At 37.7% G+C, this 16,114-nt stretch overlaps 1 protein-coding gene across 1 annotated transcript in view; it reads left to right on the forward strand.

The window, feature by feature from the left end:
- The window catches only part of LOC143020674 (uncharacterized), an 89,105-nt gene extending 74,424 nt beyond the window's left edge, over positions 1-14,681 (forward strand). Inside the window, exons 2-3 of the mRNA XM_076177266.1 lie at positions 6,966-7,286; positions 9,431-14,681. Coding sequence (XP_076033381.1) covers positions 6,966-7,286; positions 9,431-9,652 — 543 coding nt within the window. The 3' untranslated portion in view covers positions 9,653-14,681. The remainder of the gene's footprint in view (positions 1-6,965; positions 7,287-9,430) is intronic.
- Positions 14,682-16,114: the final 1,433 nt, after the last annotated feature.

The following is a 16,114-nucleotide window of genomic DNA, read 5'->3' on the forward strand; positions in this document are numbered from 1 at the left end:
AACTAATTTAGTGTTTTTATCCTCCCTCTGAGGTAGATGGTGCATCTGCCTCGCTATAGTTCCATATATACACAAGAGGAAATGTAACCGTCGCTTTGGCATGTAAGTCGTATAAGCGTCTTCCAGACGGAACCGAGTTCATTTGTAAAAGTAAATGGCAGAGGTCTTGGCGGACAAGTATCACGTATCTTGAGAGTTCTTCCAACTCATGAAAAAAAGGCAGCTCGTACTAGACCACGACATTTTCCTCGTTGGACACAGCTTGTTGTCTACGTGACTGTCGACTTGTGTGACACAGATTCGGAATTAATATGCGACACATATTTTCGCCCATCAGGATTTGGCGCGCATTATCTTGCGCATCGTCGACGTAACGTCACAGAAACCGCTTATACGCATGGACCTCCCACTAATAATCACTAGAATCTTCGTTCGATATAAAGCAACCACTTCACCCTTTAATATACTAAAGACTATCTTCGACTTGTTAAAACTCACAACGATAAATCATCTAATATGTCCTAAAAAGAGCATAGGATCTAAAAGAATGGTAGGGTCAACATCAACAACAGCATTCGTTGAATATTAAACACAACTTGTCTACCCTGACCAGCTGTGGGACAGTCGACAGCTCTCAACGTAAAACGAGTTCCAAACAGTTTTAATGTTTTCTTCGGTGGCAGGCAGTCAACCTTGTGTCGTCTTCATTTCTTCTCCAAGAAGAAAAATACTACCTTTGACTGCATTCTTACTTGAGATAGGAGCATTCACCTTATAGATGATCATATTCAATTTCGTTTTTTTAGTTCCACGTTACCACTCCCCTAGGATGATCTGGACACTGTATATCATTTCTCGGGCGCCTCATTACAGAAAACTGTCCGCCCCTTAAACGGGGAAAAACTGCCCTTGATCTATGTCTTCTTTTTGTAACGGCTTCATTTCGAAACAGGTTTCGAATCTTTAGAAAGCTCGTTGGATTTCGAATGAAGCCTCTGGAAAGCGGCACGTGCGAAACAAGGCAAAAAAGAAAATTGTAATAGCGATCGTAACGGGGTACCAAAACCAGTGACACACACACACACACACACACACACAAAGCTAAAAAATGCAATAATAATATTCCCAACCGCCCAGTCAATAAATTATCTAAACTTCCCGCTAAGCACTTGCATGTAGCACGATTCAGAACCACCAAAGAATGATGCAACAGTTTCTCTTAAAGGATAATTGTATTATCTGCTTGTTTATATGTTCTCTGAGTATTCATTAATTAGCATCCGGCTGCGTTAGAAGACAAAAGATTTCTTCTCGACACAAATATCTATTGTCATCCATGACAACGAACATGTAAGAAAATAACGAATGTCAGTCCATTAGAATGAATGAATGAATGAATAGGTAAATGAATTAATAGATAAATGGATGAACAAATAAGAATAGATCAACGATTGAGATAGAATAGAAGTAGGAATTGTTGGCGTACAAAAACTCTTCATTATTCGATTATGCTGACCAAGCAGTGACTTGGCAGACGACTGTGTGGCCTTACAAAAACTTTCTTTTTATATCTATTTACTTTTGTTTTTACTTATTCATTTATTTCTTCACCCGTTTACTTATTTCTTTTATTTTTACTTGTTTGGTTGTATTCGTTTTTTGTTTCATTCAAGTAAGTACAAAACATAGTTTGACCAAAGCGACGACTCTTCTCTTCAGTGCTAAAAGGGCACATTCACACAATCTTGTAAACATACGATTCGCTTTTCTATTCGACTTTAATTTTCATTCTAGCTGTCCTACACAGACGATTTCATGCAATTGACGGTAACCCCCCCCCCACACACACACACACCAAAAGGGGCATGTTTCATTACGAAATTAAATGAGTACGTAACTTAATCATCTGCCGATTTTTAAGATAAAATAGAAAATTGACACCCGGTACGTAAGGTTGTTATTTGTAGTATACAGAAAATGAGCAACGCTCGTAGAATCCTATATTTTGTTCTTCAGTTACCATAGGCGTGTGTGTGTGTGTTGGATCACGTGTTGGACTCGTGATCGAGAGTTCCCCCCCCCCCTCCATATACACACACAAAACTCCTTGCCCACGAGAGTTGGAGTGCCGGCCCGCATTGCAGGGATGTTGAAATTATTTAAACCCTGAGCAGGAATTGAATTCGGACCGCTGGATTAGCGGTCGCAAACGGTACCACTGCGCCGTCGAGCCGTATGCGTGCGTGCGTGTGTGTGTGTGTGCGCGCGCGCGCACGTGCCTTTCCAATCTTACACAAAAGAAAAACTCAAAATCATAAATCGTAATATTTGGGTAGTGAAACTGGTTATGTATTAATGGAAGACCGTAGATTAATTTTTTAAAGATTCGCCCTGGTTTCGGAATCGTATGAACGAGCCCCAACGTTTGTGAAATGGGTGTCAAGTTACAGAGTACAGTCGGCCCCAAATGTACTTCAACTCCTCCCAGAACAACTACACACATAAATTCATCACTTGACGTATTTATATACAATAGTTATATAACGCATTTATCAATTAAAATAAAACTACCAAAGACAACCGTTGGTAGTTACTTTTCTAGACTGGCCGAGTATTTAGGGCACAGGCGATTGCATTGCCCGGCTCTAAGGGGAAGATACGATACATATGTTTATTGGATGTTGCAAGAATTTTTAGGTGACTCTACCAACACATCCACCTCCCCTCCCTCCCTCCCACCCCCACACTAGAAAGTAAATACATCTTTCCAATAAGGACTTAGAATTATATATATGAAAAAGAACAATGATTATTGAAATTCTGGCTGTGCTCGTGTGACTTTTGATTTATATATTTAATTATTTATTTATGTATCTTTATTCAATCACCTCGTTTTGGATCAACGTGTCTTATGTCGTAACAACGACAAGTTGTCGTACAAGGAATGATTTTATATATTCACCTATTTATTTATTTATTTATTTTAATACGACGTGATAATCATGACGACAGCGTATGGCGTGACAGTGCAAGTTATTGGTAATCTTCGGTTACGTCAGTTCACGGCACAAGATCAATTGTCTCGGAATTGAGCGGCTTCGTACGCGATATGCGTTTCAGTATTCGATAACTTCAGCCAGGACTGTAGGAGACTTTTACCGGTGTTGGCGTTTTTTCCCACGTCATCTTCAATTTACAACTTTGTTCCCAGAATAGAGAGATCCAGGAAAAAAATATGTTCAAGAGGTTGATTATTGTACGAGAATATTTTTCCCGCCAATTTGTGGCTGGATGTCGTTTTCCGCTCGAGCGATGCGTCCATTCCTTAATCGATTCGATTCACATTCCTTTTCTTTTCGTAATGTCACCAGATCATTTGTGATTTCATATTACTGATAGATGACGTAGTTATTATTTTTTTTGGTGGGAACGATATGTATTGCTAAGAAATATTGAGCGTCGTTTCCTCTTCAAATGATTGACATTTTTATTTCAAATCTTGTTTGTGGTACTTGTCGCGCGTGCAAACGCACGTGTGTATAAGTGGTAATGAGAAAATTGCATTTCACTGCCGGTAATCAGATATTCTCTCCTTGGGGTCAATATCGCCCCGAGATGATATTGAGGATAGAAAGAGACAGTATAAGTGAAAAAGTATCAACATTCTTTTTTGAGAGAAAATTAGTCTCCATTCATACAAGAAATGCTACGTGTGGTGATAAAAGACAGGAAAAAAAGAGACAAAGACCAGGTTGCGAAATATCGAAAGGTTACATTTTCTATCAATATTTTATCGGTTATTTTACTTTTGTAGATATGGTTTTCGTTTTTCCGTGATTTTTTCTTGGCCTGAATTAAAAAAAAATAGCGACACCCGGGATGAAATTAAGAAAATTGTGAATTGCCTTAATAAAACTTAGAAGCTTACCCGAGTATGTGCGCGCGCGCGCGTGTACATACAACTCGCATAATATTGTCAAAACTGTTTAAAACCTGTCATTTTGCAAGTGTTGTGTTGCATATGTCATTAAAAGAATCATAAGACTTGATCGAATCCCTTTGCTATCCACGAAAGAAAGCAGTATTTTAGATAAATTAATTCCATTACTACGTTCACTTAACGACACAACTTAACGTTACAACAATTTTGTCCACTAAGGATCAAAATTACATAGAAAACGCATGCACAATCACCCTTGGAGCCCCCAAGCAAAAATAAACAAACAAATAAAAGCGTCAAGCATGTTCAGTACTGTTTGAAGATGTCGACTGTATGGAAAGGCAGACCTACCGGCCGCTGTTCCTAACGGTTTTATCAGATATGCTTCTATCTTTCGAGTGTTCTCTTGAGGCTTTCTTCCCAGGAACGCTGTGGGAATACATGTGCCTCCACGCCAAACATCTTGAGATAAACTGCAGTATGAGTAATAATCAGTTCAGGAAATTTGTGTCGTTTATACTTCCGCAGTGTAAACAAATATGGCGCCCACGTGGAAACAAACTGAAATTTCATTTGAATGACCCAAAGAATTAAGTGTGTGCGTGTGTGCAATACACAGTCAGCATCACAATTCCTTTTATATCAATCTTCATTTATTCAAATAATTCAATTTCTCTTCAGCTTCTGTTGCCTTGTTTATGCTGTACAAGCATTATGCTGACATGTTGATCAGTACCGTATATATAATCTATAATGCTTGTATGGTGGTGAGCCTGAGTTAACTTTAATATTATTTTTGGACAATTTATGTATTCACACAATGGTACAAGTTGATATATGGCTCATGTGTTTCTAGTGATAAATGTTGTGATATGAACCATGGTGTACTTCATTTCCTTCGCAAGTGCGTAGTTTTATAGATATTAATTGTTAAAGTAATGCACTTTGGCCTACCTCTCCTCCCGAACGATCTGGGGGGGGGGGGAAATGTGGGAAACCGGGGTTTTTGGGTGGGGGGGAATGTACACACGGACTATTGACCGTTGCACTATATGTCTAACACACAAATTAAAGCGTCATATCCAATAACACGATCCCAATTTCCAAATAGTATGTAGGGATACCGGGTCACAACTATTAATCCTTCATATTTGTTATTGTTATTGAATCACGCTTACAACGAATAGCTATATTAGCTACTTTTGCACAAGTTACCTATTCCTTACGCTAATCAGGTCTACCGACGTTCAATTGTGTTCTTGGTGTGGAAGATTATTAAATATATAAATTGACCTTATTTTTTTATCTATTCGACTTCGTTGTGAACTGAAATGTTTAATGTCATTACTGCAGCACGCACAAAGAATAAATCTGCAAGCTGTACAAAATTATTTGCCAAATTATAAAAAATGGAAGTATGGTCGGCGCGTGCTCCAAACGTACTCCTGTGTTATGTAGCGAGATGTTGAATGACAAACTAAGAGAAGTTAAACCTAGAATACGAATGTTAAACATTGCTGAGATGATTTAACAGAAGTCCAGAATATTGTTACCGAAGTCGTTTCTACTCAAACGAAGTAGCGAAAGCAAGTAGCATGCTAGCTTAATGTGCTGCCACCATCTTCTAACGATTGCATCCCAGTTAGACGACTCCCAGGTAACGCTCGCTAATTACAATTATGCGACAATCGGTTATGTTAGCGGAGTAGATTCAAGCCTAGTTGAATGGCTTAAGCCAAAGATAAAAAGGCAGCGGGACAATTGATTGTTATTTTAGCCCTGGAGTATTCTTGTCTTGTTGAATTACTTGAGCAAAATAAATAAATCAATCAATCAATCAATCAATCAAATAACAAGGAGTCGTTATCACAAAGCGCTAATTGTACTAAACATTGTTACTTTTTTTTTGTTCGAGAAAATGAAAATTCAGAAATGCGCAATTCAAATTTACTGTCAATGAAGGGTCGTTATATTTGTGTGTGTTAAACGGATATATATAAGACATATAACTTGATCTATCAAAATTGTGCAAAACTGATAATGTGTTTTCACGCACAATGAATTATCTTTTTCACTTTGGAAGAAGGCAAATACGACAGTTTTCTCTAAGGCTTCGTTGGTATTGTCAGATCAATTTAGAAAACGGACCTCAGAAATTATCAGACAAACTGGCTCTCAAAAATCCGCCAAATGAAACACGTTACTTGACCAAATTTGCTACAACCCGTTCTTTAACTGATGCAAATTTGTTTACAAGCGAAATGAACTTATCCTCACCCCACCTGCCAAGCAACGGATGCGGTCGTCAATTCTTGTGTTGCACAGCTTCGTATAACTGGGTTGCCACGCTGACCACATAGTGCGCCAATGTATTGTTTTGTCACATAGTGGAACTACAATGAACTATATTTTGAAACGGTCCTGAGGTAAAAACACCTTTTATGACCATATTGAACTATAAATGCATGTATGATTCACCACGGCCTTGGATCACGTGTTAGACTCGTGATCGACACGTATTAACCTCCCATACGAAAACTCGTATACGGCCCAATCTGTAGTGGTTTCACCTAACGCGCGCGCGCGCACACACAATTCCCTTGCCCAAGGGGGGCAGTAACAGTACTGTTAGTGAAGCTTTCAAGACGTGTACGGGGTTCAAACTCGGACTACATGTCACGATTTTGACCACGTGACACTGGACGCATTAATTTCCTTATCAGGCGGATGAACAAATAAATAAATAAATAAATAAACATATTGTAGGCACCAGATAATCCCATATTATCCCATCTCACACACACGTGCACACACACACATTCTACACAGAATATATAGAATTTATTGAGAGGAAATAATCTGGGAGGCATAATAAGTGAATTTAAATATAACTTTGGCACGGCTCCTAACCCCGTGCATTACATTCAAGTAGAAAAAAATATATATGAACAAGAATCAAATGATAAAATAGATTAGACAAATCCGTCACGACCTTGGACACTGAAATGGTTTGGTTGCTTTACAGGTGCTCAGCGGCTCCGAGAAGGCCGAGGTTCATCGCCACGTCCTGGACATGATGAAATCCGTCGCCGTGACAGAGGCCAACTCTGGCGTCCTGAACTTGACCAACAAGACGCGGAAGGCGGACCCGTGCGAGGCTAGCCTCCACGGCGGAGGCGCCAGCGAAGGGAACAGCATCGCTGGGGGAGGTGGGGTGTCCCCCCAGAACGGCGGAGGAGGGGGCAGGGCGAATGACACCCATCCCTTCAGCGAGTACATGGACAACCCAGCCCCTGACACCTCAGTGTCGGATAGTGAAGAGATTATGGCTTACGTCAACATGAAGGTAAGTCACGTGATCCCGAGCGCATGTCGACGTGAAGGTAAGTCACGTGATCCAACTCTCGACTGTGAATTTCAGAACTCGGGTATTTTGAATATTCGCAAGACGCATTTTGAAAATGAGACTAGACTATTTGAAAAAAAATCTAGATTCCGGAACACTTCGTGCAGAGTATTGGACGCCTACGGAAAATAAATGTATTATACTCAACATTGTTTATTTTATTATCATTATTATTATTATCATTTGCAATAAGATAGTTTCAATACAATGCTTAAGTATGTGCATATTTCAAATCGATATATATATATATGTATATATATGTATACATATATATACATATATATATACATATATATATATATATATATATATATATATATATATATATATATCTATATATATATATATATGTATATATATATATTGACAATGTAGGCCCGAAAATAATTGCCTGGAATATCTTAAACCATCAATTAGGATTCCTACTAGTGATTTAGGTGTAACAGTTTCACGCGAATATTACCTAGCTAAACTTTACAAAATCTAATAACAATAATTCCACAGTTTGGACAGTACTAGTACAATTTATTTATCAAATTGAATAATTTCGGGGTATTGGAGCAAATTATTAAACCAAATTATAGATTATTAAGAATTATTAAATCAAACTCATTCCCTCGTGTTATCAGATAAAATCGTATTATATTTGTCGAACAAATTGTACGTAGTCGTGGTTGGGTAATATGTTTATTGTACTACACTTCGAACAATTTATTGTTAGACAAATTATATCACAACATAGGCACTCAGGCATATCAATGCGGGGAATGTGAGTCGATTAATGTAGTACAAAAATTGGATGAATTGTAGAATCCCCCCCCCACACACACTTATCAATAAATGTCCGAATTGCTCCGACGTCGCTCTGCGCCGTCACTCAGTTCATGGTAATATCTCTTTTATAATTCAAGGTTTGGATGCATTAAGCATGATTAGGTTAGGTTACTGTCACCAACATTAATGTCCAGGCACACTCCATCACAAGTCATGGTAATGCATTTTGTATTACTCAATTTACTGTTTAGTGGCGATTTTAACCTAAAAAGTAATGCTCCCAAACCGTTAAAAATTATATTAATATATATATATATATATATATATATATATATATATATATATATATATTTATATATATATATATACAAACACACACACACACACTATGTTCTGAGTGGGCGCAAAACGACGGCGGAGCACATCGGATCTTTATCGATAATCGTATGTGGGTAGGGTGGGGGGGGGTCTACAATTTATCCCATGAATTTCTTGTTTTTATTTATCAAACGTGCTCGTTACATTTGCCGCCGTTGACAGTTGAAATACTTTTGATTTTATTTGCAAATAATGATACACCGACCGTATGTTTTTTAATGGAACTTATGTACATTATGGGTATGTGTGTGTGTTCTGTATCAGCTTAGTTTGAAATCATTTTCATCGTGTGGAATGGTAGCTGAAAGTTTGTCACTTTTTACTTTTAAAATAATAGCAACACCACAGAACATCCTTTGGTAACATTATTTTAAACCACTTCCCTTGTGATACTTATTATCCAGTTGGCAATATCCAATCACTACTTTCAGTTTAATTTTAGACCATATTTTCAAATCCTAAGCAATTTTCGTTATTGCAAAATTTTAGTCACAATTATATCATCATTACTAGGGCAAGAACTGAGTTCTGAGCCTCTCCACGGCAATGAAATTATGAAATTCGTTTCACATACCTTGAATAAGATCCTTACGTGAACATTTTTTGGCGGAAAACCATTATCACTGCCCAATTGCACCTGTTTTTTGTTGTTTGATTTCATTCTTGCTCTTCAACTCACTTATACACCTGCACACACGGGATTTCAGTAGTAAGCCACTGTCCCCTACAGAAACAATTACTGAAAGAATGTGACCAACATCGTTACGTTTCCCAATGTTTACAAACTCGACAACTGGACAAGATTCCAAACGAAATACTTGCCTAACATTGTGCCCAGAAATGTTTGATAATATTCGCCCATTTAATAAATATAATAAATACTTAATATTTTGGTATTTAGGGAGGAAATTATAAATGTTGTGTTATTTCAGGTGCATCTCGATGATGACGACATCCTAGCCTGGTGGTCCAGCCCATCGGCTTCCGGACTGCCTACGCTGCGTCTGTTGGCCCGGAAGGTGCTGGCCGTTCCTGCAACCTGTGCCTACGCTCATGCCATCTGCTCCGATGCCCGCAAAGCTTACGGACAGATGGGTCTCTCCGATTCCGCCCATCTCAGCAGCGTCCTTCATATAAAGTACAACACTTCATGAAGACTTTGAGCCGTGTACCCAGAGGTTCTCAGGAGAAACGAGTTTGGGTTGTTTGTGTATGGGAGGCTGTCGGAGCGCGCGACGGTTGGCGGGAAAGCATTTGCAGCGGAATTCAATATTCCTGCATGAAATAAAAAAAAATAGTTTTCTCTTTCCACAGATCTAAGATGCCAGCTGTTCTGTGAATTATGATAGATAACTTGATATAGATGAAATCTCTTGGATGCAAAGTATTGCGTGCTGAGAATAATAGCACTGGATGTTGCTAGACCCAGGAGGTTTGGCCTGCATTCACACAAGTTTTAAATATTATTATTAATGGTTTATGGTGCTTAATAATCCAACATTACAAAAAACATAAAGACTACCCTCCAGTCTATGTAGTTAGGGTTGTATTGCCAAAACCCTGTAGAAGATCGGGGGATAAAAAGCTTTATTTCTCAAGGTTTTTTTTGCTCATGCGTTGGGTCTCCCAAGCTCTTTTTGTCGTCGTCGTCGTCGTTGTGGTAGTTGTCAGTCTCGTGTCCTTCTCTGTGCCAACTCATTTTCTTTCCAAGTGCCAAGACATCAATTTTGAATTTAGTATAACAAGAGGCCAAAGCTTAGAGGAAAATATCAACAATTTATTTTAAGCTTAAGCATTTTTAACGGAATAAAATCAAAGTAGATTATTTTAGTTATCCATTGCCATAGTGTATGGAGGTGTTTGATATTCACCAACATGTAAACACATATTTCCAAGTGACAGTTTGAATAAAAAAAAAAAGCGAAACTATTTGGATAGACGAGCCAGATATTGGGATAAGGAAATTAAATAAACGTTTTAGTAAAGGAACAATGAGACAGTTCAAAAAGGAGAGGGGCGTATGGTACACAGCCATAGGAAACCTCGCGCATCTGGCAGGTTGACGTAGTCCTGCAGAGAGCGAGGTAAGGAAAGTAGTGCCAAAGAACTCGGGTTGTGTTCTTACTGTGCAAAACGGCCAATCATTGCTTCAATTGCTAGGTTGTATGTGAAAAAGTCCGATCTGCGAGGAATTATATTTATTAGGATTTACATTAATTTGTGTATCCTTGTGGGACTCCCTTTCTCAAAATGTGCATCCGAGTACACGCACGCATCGGTACAAAGTACATAAATGTACTTTTATTGGAAATTCATACATTAACTTAAACATGCTTACTTTTGTGCGCGGCATATTTAGGTCGTTTGAAAGTTACCATTAAGATAAAAATATCCACTTTAAATTGCCAAAACTTAAACCTTTGATGTGGATGTGTATGTGCGAACATGTGTTTGGTTGCATTTTGTTGTTTTTCAGTAGTGCTCAAGAGTTTTAAATAAGGTTAATTTTTGAATTATTATTCTTATTTTTTCGAGTGTATTTGGCCATTCCATTAGTTAGATATTTTTCTTCGTTGATATAAAAAATTGAGTAAAAATTCATAGATGTATTTCATGTGAAATTATTTAGCCAAATTTATAGTATGCAGTAGCTTTACCTTTCGTGTGCTTGTGCATTCACGTATGAATGCGTTTGAGTGTGCCCATTTTACATCCCCGAATTTCTCATCAAATAACCACACAAAATTATTTTGCTCAAATGATTTTTAAGAAAAGGAAAAAGTTTGCGACTTTTATCGTAGTTATAGAGGTGATTGACCGTTATGCACAGCAAGCATCTACCCAAATGTGTGTGCTCAATCATTGCGTTGTGGTAGGTAGGTTGTTGTCGTCTGCTCATACTTGCTTTCATGGCAGCTCAAATAATCTAGCATTATCCTGGTTATGCGTGTTTATTCCCGTTCATCAAAGTTGGTTCAAGGTTGTGTTTGCAAATTTGGTTCATACTCGGGCCTGAATATGGGGCTTCATTCAAATATTTGAACTCATCGCTAAAACATAATCGATCACGGTTTGTGTTTGTAGGCGATGCGAGAACCGGTGAAACACATGTTACCTCTTGGTGGCCTAAGATATTACCTGAGACTAATGTACCATGAAAACACATCTCTGTTTTCTTAGCGTTCATTATAACAATCTGCTAAGTTTTAACTGTGTAATATAAAAGAAGCGAAAAAAAAATCATCCATCTTATAACCGTTCGGTCAGAACAAGGCACTCTATGTAATGTCGTTCTACATCTCACCCAGCACCCCAATCCGAGTGCTAGCAAGCCATGTTGGGTTTGTAAATTAACCTGTGACCTTCTACCTGTTTGCTCACTCAAAAAATAACGGTTCTACTGTATTCTATTTTAACATTTCTCATATAAACTTACTCCGTGTTGTGTTGTTGATGTTCATATACCTGTGGTTGTGTAGTGGTACAGGCATTTGTGGTTTTATACTTTTATACCTGGATGTGATTTTTGAAAACCGTACGACTTGCCTAACAATTTTGAAACTTTTTTCAAACATTGTGGCAAGTCATATATTTTTCTTCTCTACGATGAAGGACTAATGTGTATTTCTTTTTTCATTTGGAATTATGCCGTGTTCACACAGAGGAGGCAACAAAAAAGAAGAAAAACAAAAAACCAGTAAACACAGGAAGAATGATAGTATTGGAGGCAGTTGCGATTCGATTTAAATAAAAAAACGGTTGTACAAAACGGCTTTGTACTTGAAATGCTACGCTAAAAAGACAATTGCATTAATGTTTCAAATGTTAGTTTTTGTTGTGATATTGTAAATTTGGTTTAGGAATAATCAGGACCTTGTGTAAGTCAATTTACAAAAGACAGAATGCTATGGGTTATCCATTGGAAATTGAGTATATTTAGATGTGTATAACCGAATTTCCAAAGTCATGTTTAGTTCAAGAGTTGGGATTCTAGTGTCTTTAGTTGACATTTAAAAAAAATAAAAGGGAGAAAATGGTGCCCACGTCAATATTTTGTTGTAGGATAAGGCTGACATCAGGCTACGGAAAAAACAGTTCCTCATACTATTCTCTTTGAACCAATCTTTCGTAGTATACTTCCAGATTACCAACACAGTAATAATCCAGTAGTAATATAATTTCTTATTGTTTTGGAAAAATAACTAAGGAATGTCATGTATGCCTCTAAGTATTTCAAATATTTTACTTGTTCTAAGGGAATAGTGTATGTAGAACATACATGATCGTTTACACACATGCACACACACGTATATTATATACACAGACATTGCTCGAGTTACGAAAGCTGCCGTTGGATATAACCAAATTATATGTTTAACAAAGTGTAATGTTGTATAACCAAGAAAACACATATAATAAACACATGTAAAATAGTAACATTAATCTTATGCATTGACACACGTCAATGCATAAACAAAAAGCAAGAACCTTGGCGTTGTTGCCAAGCGTACGATAATTGCATAATGTAAAAAATAGTTTACATTATGAGCTTTGTATTTTCGAAAAATCCAGAACTGTTCGTAATATGGAGACTACACATACACACGAATACAGAACAAGATATGCAATGTAGCCCTGAATTTGTATAACAAATCATGAAACACCAAACCCAACTAATTGCGTACATTAATAGCAGTGTATCTTAGTAGGGTGTTTATCTCAATGTCTTTAAAATGTGGTTCTTTACGACGCTTTGGGGAATTTTCCTAAGGACTTTAATAATAAAGCTTCCTGCACACAATTCCAGATGTACGATAATTGTGTTCTCCCATGAAGGGGCAGTGTTGTCCTTATTATTTTTTTTTTCTGTTGATATTGTGTGGTTTAGGGTCTTTCTATTGAATTGCTTAGATTATAATTATTGATTTTGTTTAATTTGTATGTTGAAATTGTATTTAACTGATTCTTTTATGTTAGTCTTGTTATTAACATTATATTTATGATTTGTATAAAATAAACGAATCCTTATTTTCTTGGTTTTACCAGTTTTTGTGCTCTGTTTTTTGTCGTCTTTCACTTTTTTTCCGTTTTCTGTGACATGTACTCGACTACTCGTACTAGCTCCAAGGTCTTCCTCTCTTTCAGGACAAATCTGCTTTGCCAAACGTGAAGTGTCTCTCTTGGTGCCAAATGTATTTTCTTCACAAAGGTTGTTACCTTCATGATTCTCCTCAATTGCTCATTTCTAAATACGATTTTTGGGGGAAATTATGCCCTGCGTTCAAGATCTTAACCAATTCATTTTACAGTCCCTTGGTTGATATAAAATTCAGTTCTATTTTGATTTATTTCCATATCAGACCCCATTTTCAAATATATTTTGAAATTTATAAATAATAATGACTTCCATAATTATGAAATTCTTCTAGATGTATTCTCAAATAAGTCAAGCTAAACTTTTTCCAGTAATTCCTAACCTCATAATTATATTTGCAAAACCTCCAGTATTTTGACATAAACAAGTTTCATAATATTCAACTTCTTTGGACTGTGAAGGCCACATAACATTAATGTAATTCAGTCTCTTCATCATTTACTTCCATTAAAAAATCTCACTGCTGAATCAAGTAACGGTCTTGAAATAATTTGCTCTCTGTACCCATTTGCGTATCCGTCATATGTCAACTTTTATTCTGTAGATATCACTCTTTTCTTGTTAAAAGTCACAGGCAGCAGAATGAGAAAATTTGTATATTTACAGGTACTCAATGGTGCTTGTCTTCATTCAAGTTACAAGTCGTTACATCATGACGTCAAAATTTCAAATATATTCTTTTTCTGCTGACTTCTCGCACTAGTTATTATATATATAGTTTCATTTCCATTGTACTTACAAGCTGTAACAACATGCTCGACTTTTTCCTTATCTTGCTTATGCCTTTAATGCTTCACTGAATCTTCCTCGATTTGTTTTGTTTACTCTTAATATGTTAACCTGTACATTCCGGTTGTGTTGTGTTTGGATCGTCGGTTCAGGTCGCGGAAATGGTAGCAGCAGCAGCAGCATAAACAGCTGTATTGTAAGCAGCATAAGCAGCCAACTAACTTATTCTAATGTTATGTGCCATAATAAAAAGACATTGTTATTTTTATACTAAACAAGGAATAAAGTTTTCAATTTTCGTATGTGTCTCTTTCACTTGCCTAGGTTATCAAGACGAACACTGACCAGTCTCCAGGCTTGCATCACTGCCTGAGTCCTATGAAATGTTTACATACGAGGGTCAATAAATAGGTGGATGTATGCTTCAACCTGGATTGGATAAATTTACAGTAAAACGCAGATAAAAATACAAATATATACAATTTCAAGTATAAAACAATAAAGCATACGACTTATTTCCATTGTAGTCAAGGCCTTTACATCGAAAACCCTTTCCTCAAATATGGGGCTGGTGGAATCTTTAAAAAAATGTACCCATCCCCATCATCTTGGAAGCTCATGGATCAAGATAAAGAAGAAAAAATAAAATAAAGTGGATAAATATTCCAGATTTCAAGAAGCACCAGATCATTTCTCAGACAGGTAGCCATCAAGAGTTTGTGCAGAAAGACATCGGTAACAGAATTTTATCGACATTTTTAGGGTAATGTCAAGGCGAGTCGTAGGCCTACTATTAGTGGAAATCGTTTCTTAAAATTCAGTTTTTGAGGCGAGATAAGGCACAATGGGTGCAAAATCAACTTCAACTATTTGGCCAAGCATGGCATCCACCTCAAGGTTTCCCCAGTTAGGGGGACTATACGTGCATTCCCAGAGGACTCGGTTTGTCCGACCCACGGACCTCAAGTAACCGCTTTTCCCGACCCGATGCCGATCGGTTGGGGACGGAGATGCAGGTGTGTTCCCAGGGGACATCGTACTAGCCGAAGGGGGTCGTGGGGTGGTGTGAGGACACCTTTCTTATAGGTGCTAATTATGTTAGCGTTTTCCACTCGAGGGAACAGTTTCTGTTGTCCACATAGCTAGCTCCATTTGGTAGAGTCGTTGAAGAAGATATCCATGTTTTAGGATTTCGGTGGGGAAACTGTCTGGGCCTGTGCTTTTGTTGTTCTTAAACCCTTTTATGGCTTGGGCTGTCTCTGCATATTAAGAAGGTATGTCGACAGCTGTGATCGTGGGTAGCTCTGGTAGTTTGTTCAGGATGTTTGGGTCGGTGGGGTTCTTTTGGTTGAGAAGAATGCAAAAAATGCTTAGCACATCTATTGAGGGTTTGATAGTTTTCTTTTAGGAGAACACCCTCTGACGATCTCACTGGTGTGTTTCGTTTCGTGGGGCAATGTATAGGTTTGAAGGCGTTGTAAAAGCAGAGTCGTGTCTGTTATCCAAGCCATTTCTAGGGTCCTGGCCTGCCACCAGTTGTATTCCAATTTCCTTTGTCTTCTCTGTGTTACATCACAAAGGGTACATCAGTTAGCTCTGAGGGATGCAGACTGAGGGTTTGAGAACAGTGTATCGTGGGTTTTGTTTTTGGCGATTATAAGAGAATCAACATCTTGAGAATTCCTATCGAACCAGTCACAATAACGTCGCCTTGTGAAGCCAAGAACATCAG

This window comes from Oratosquilla oratoria, chromosome 40 (genome assembly GCF_046742065.1).
Source record: "Oratosquilla oratoria isolate Oo_2021 chromosome 40, ASM4674206v1, whole genome shotgun sequence".
NCBI lineage: Eukaryota > Metazoa > Arthropoda > Malacostraca > Stomatopoda > Squillidae > Oratosquilla > Oratosquilla oratoria.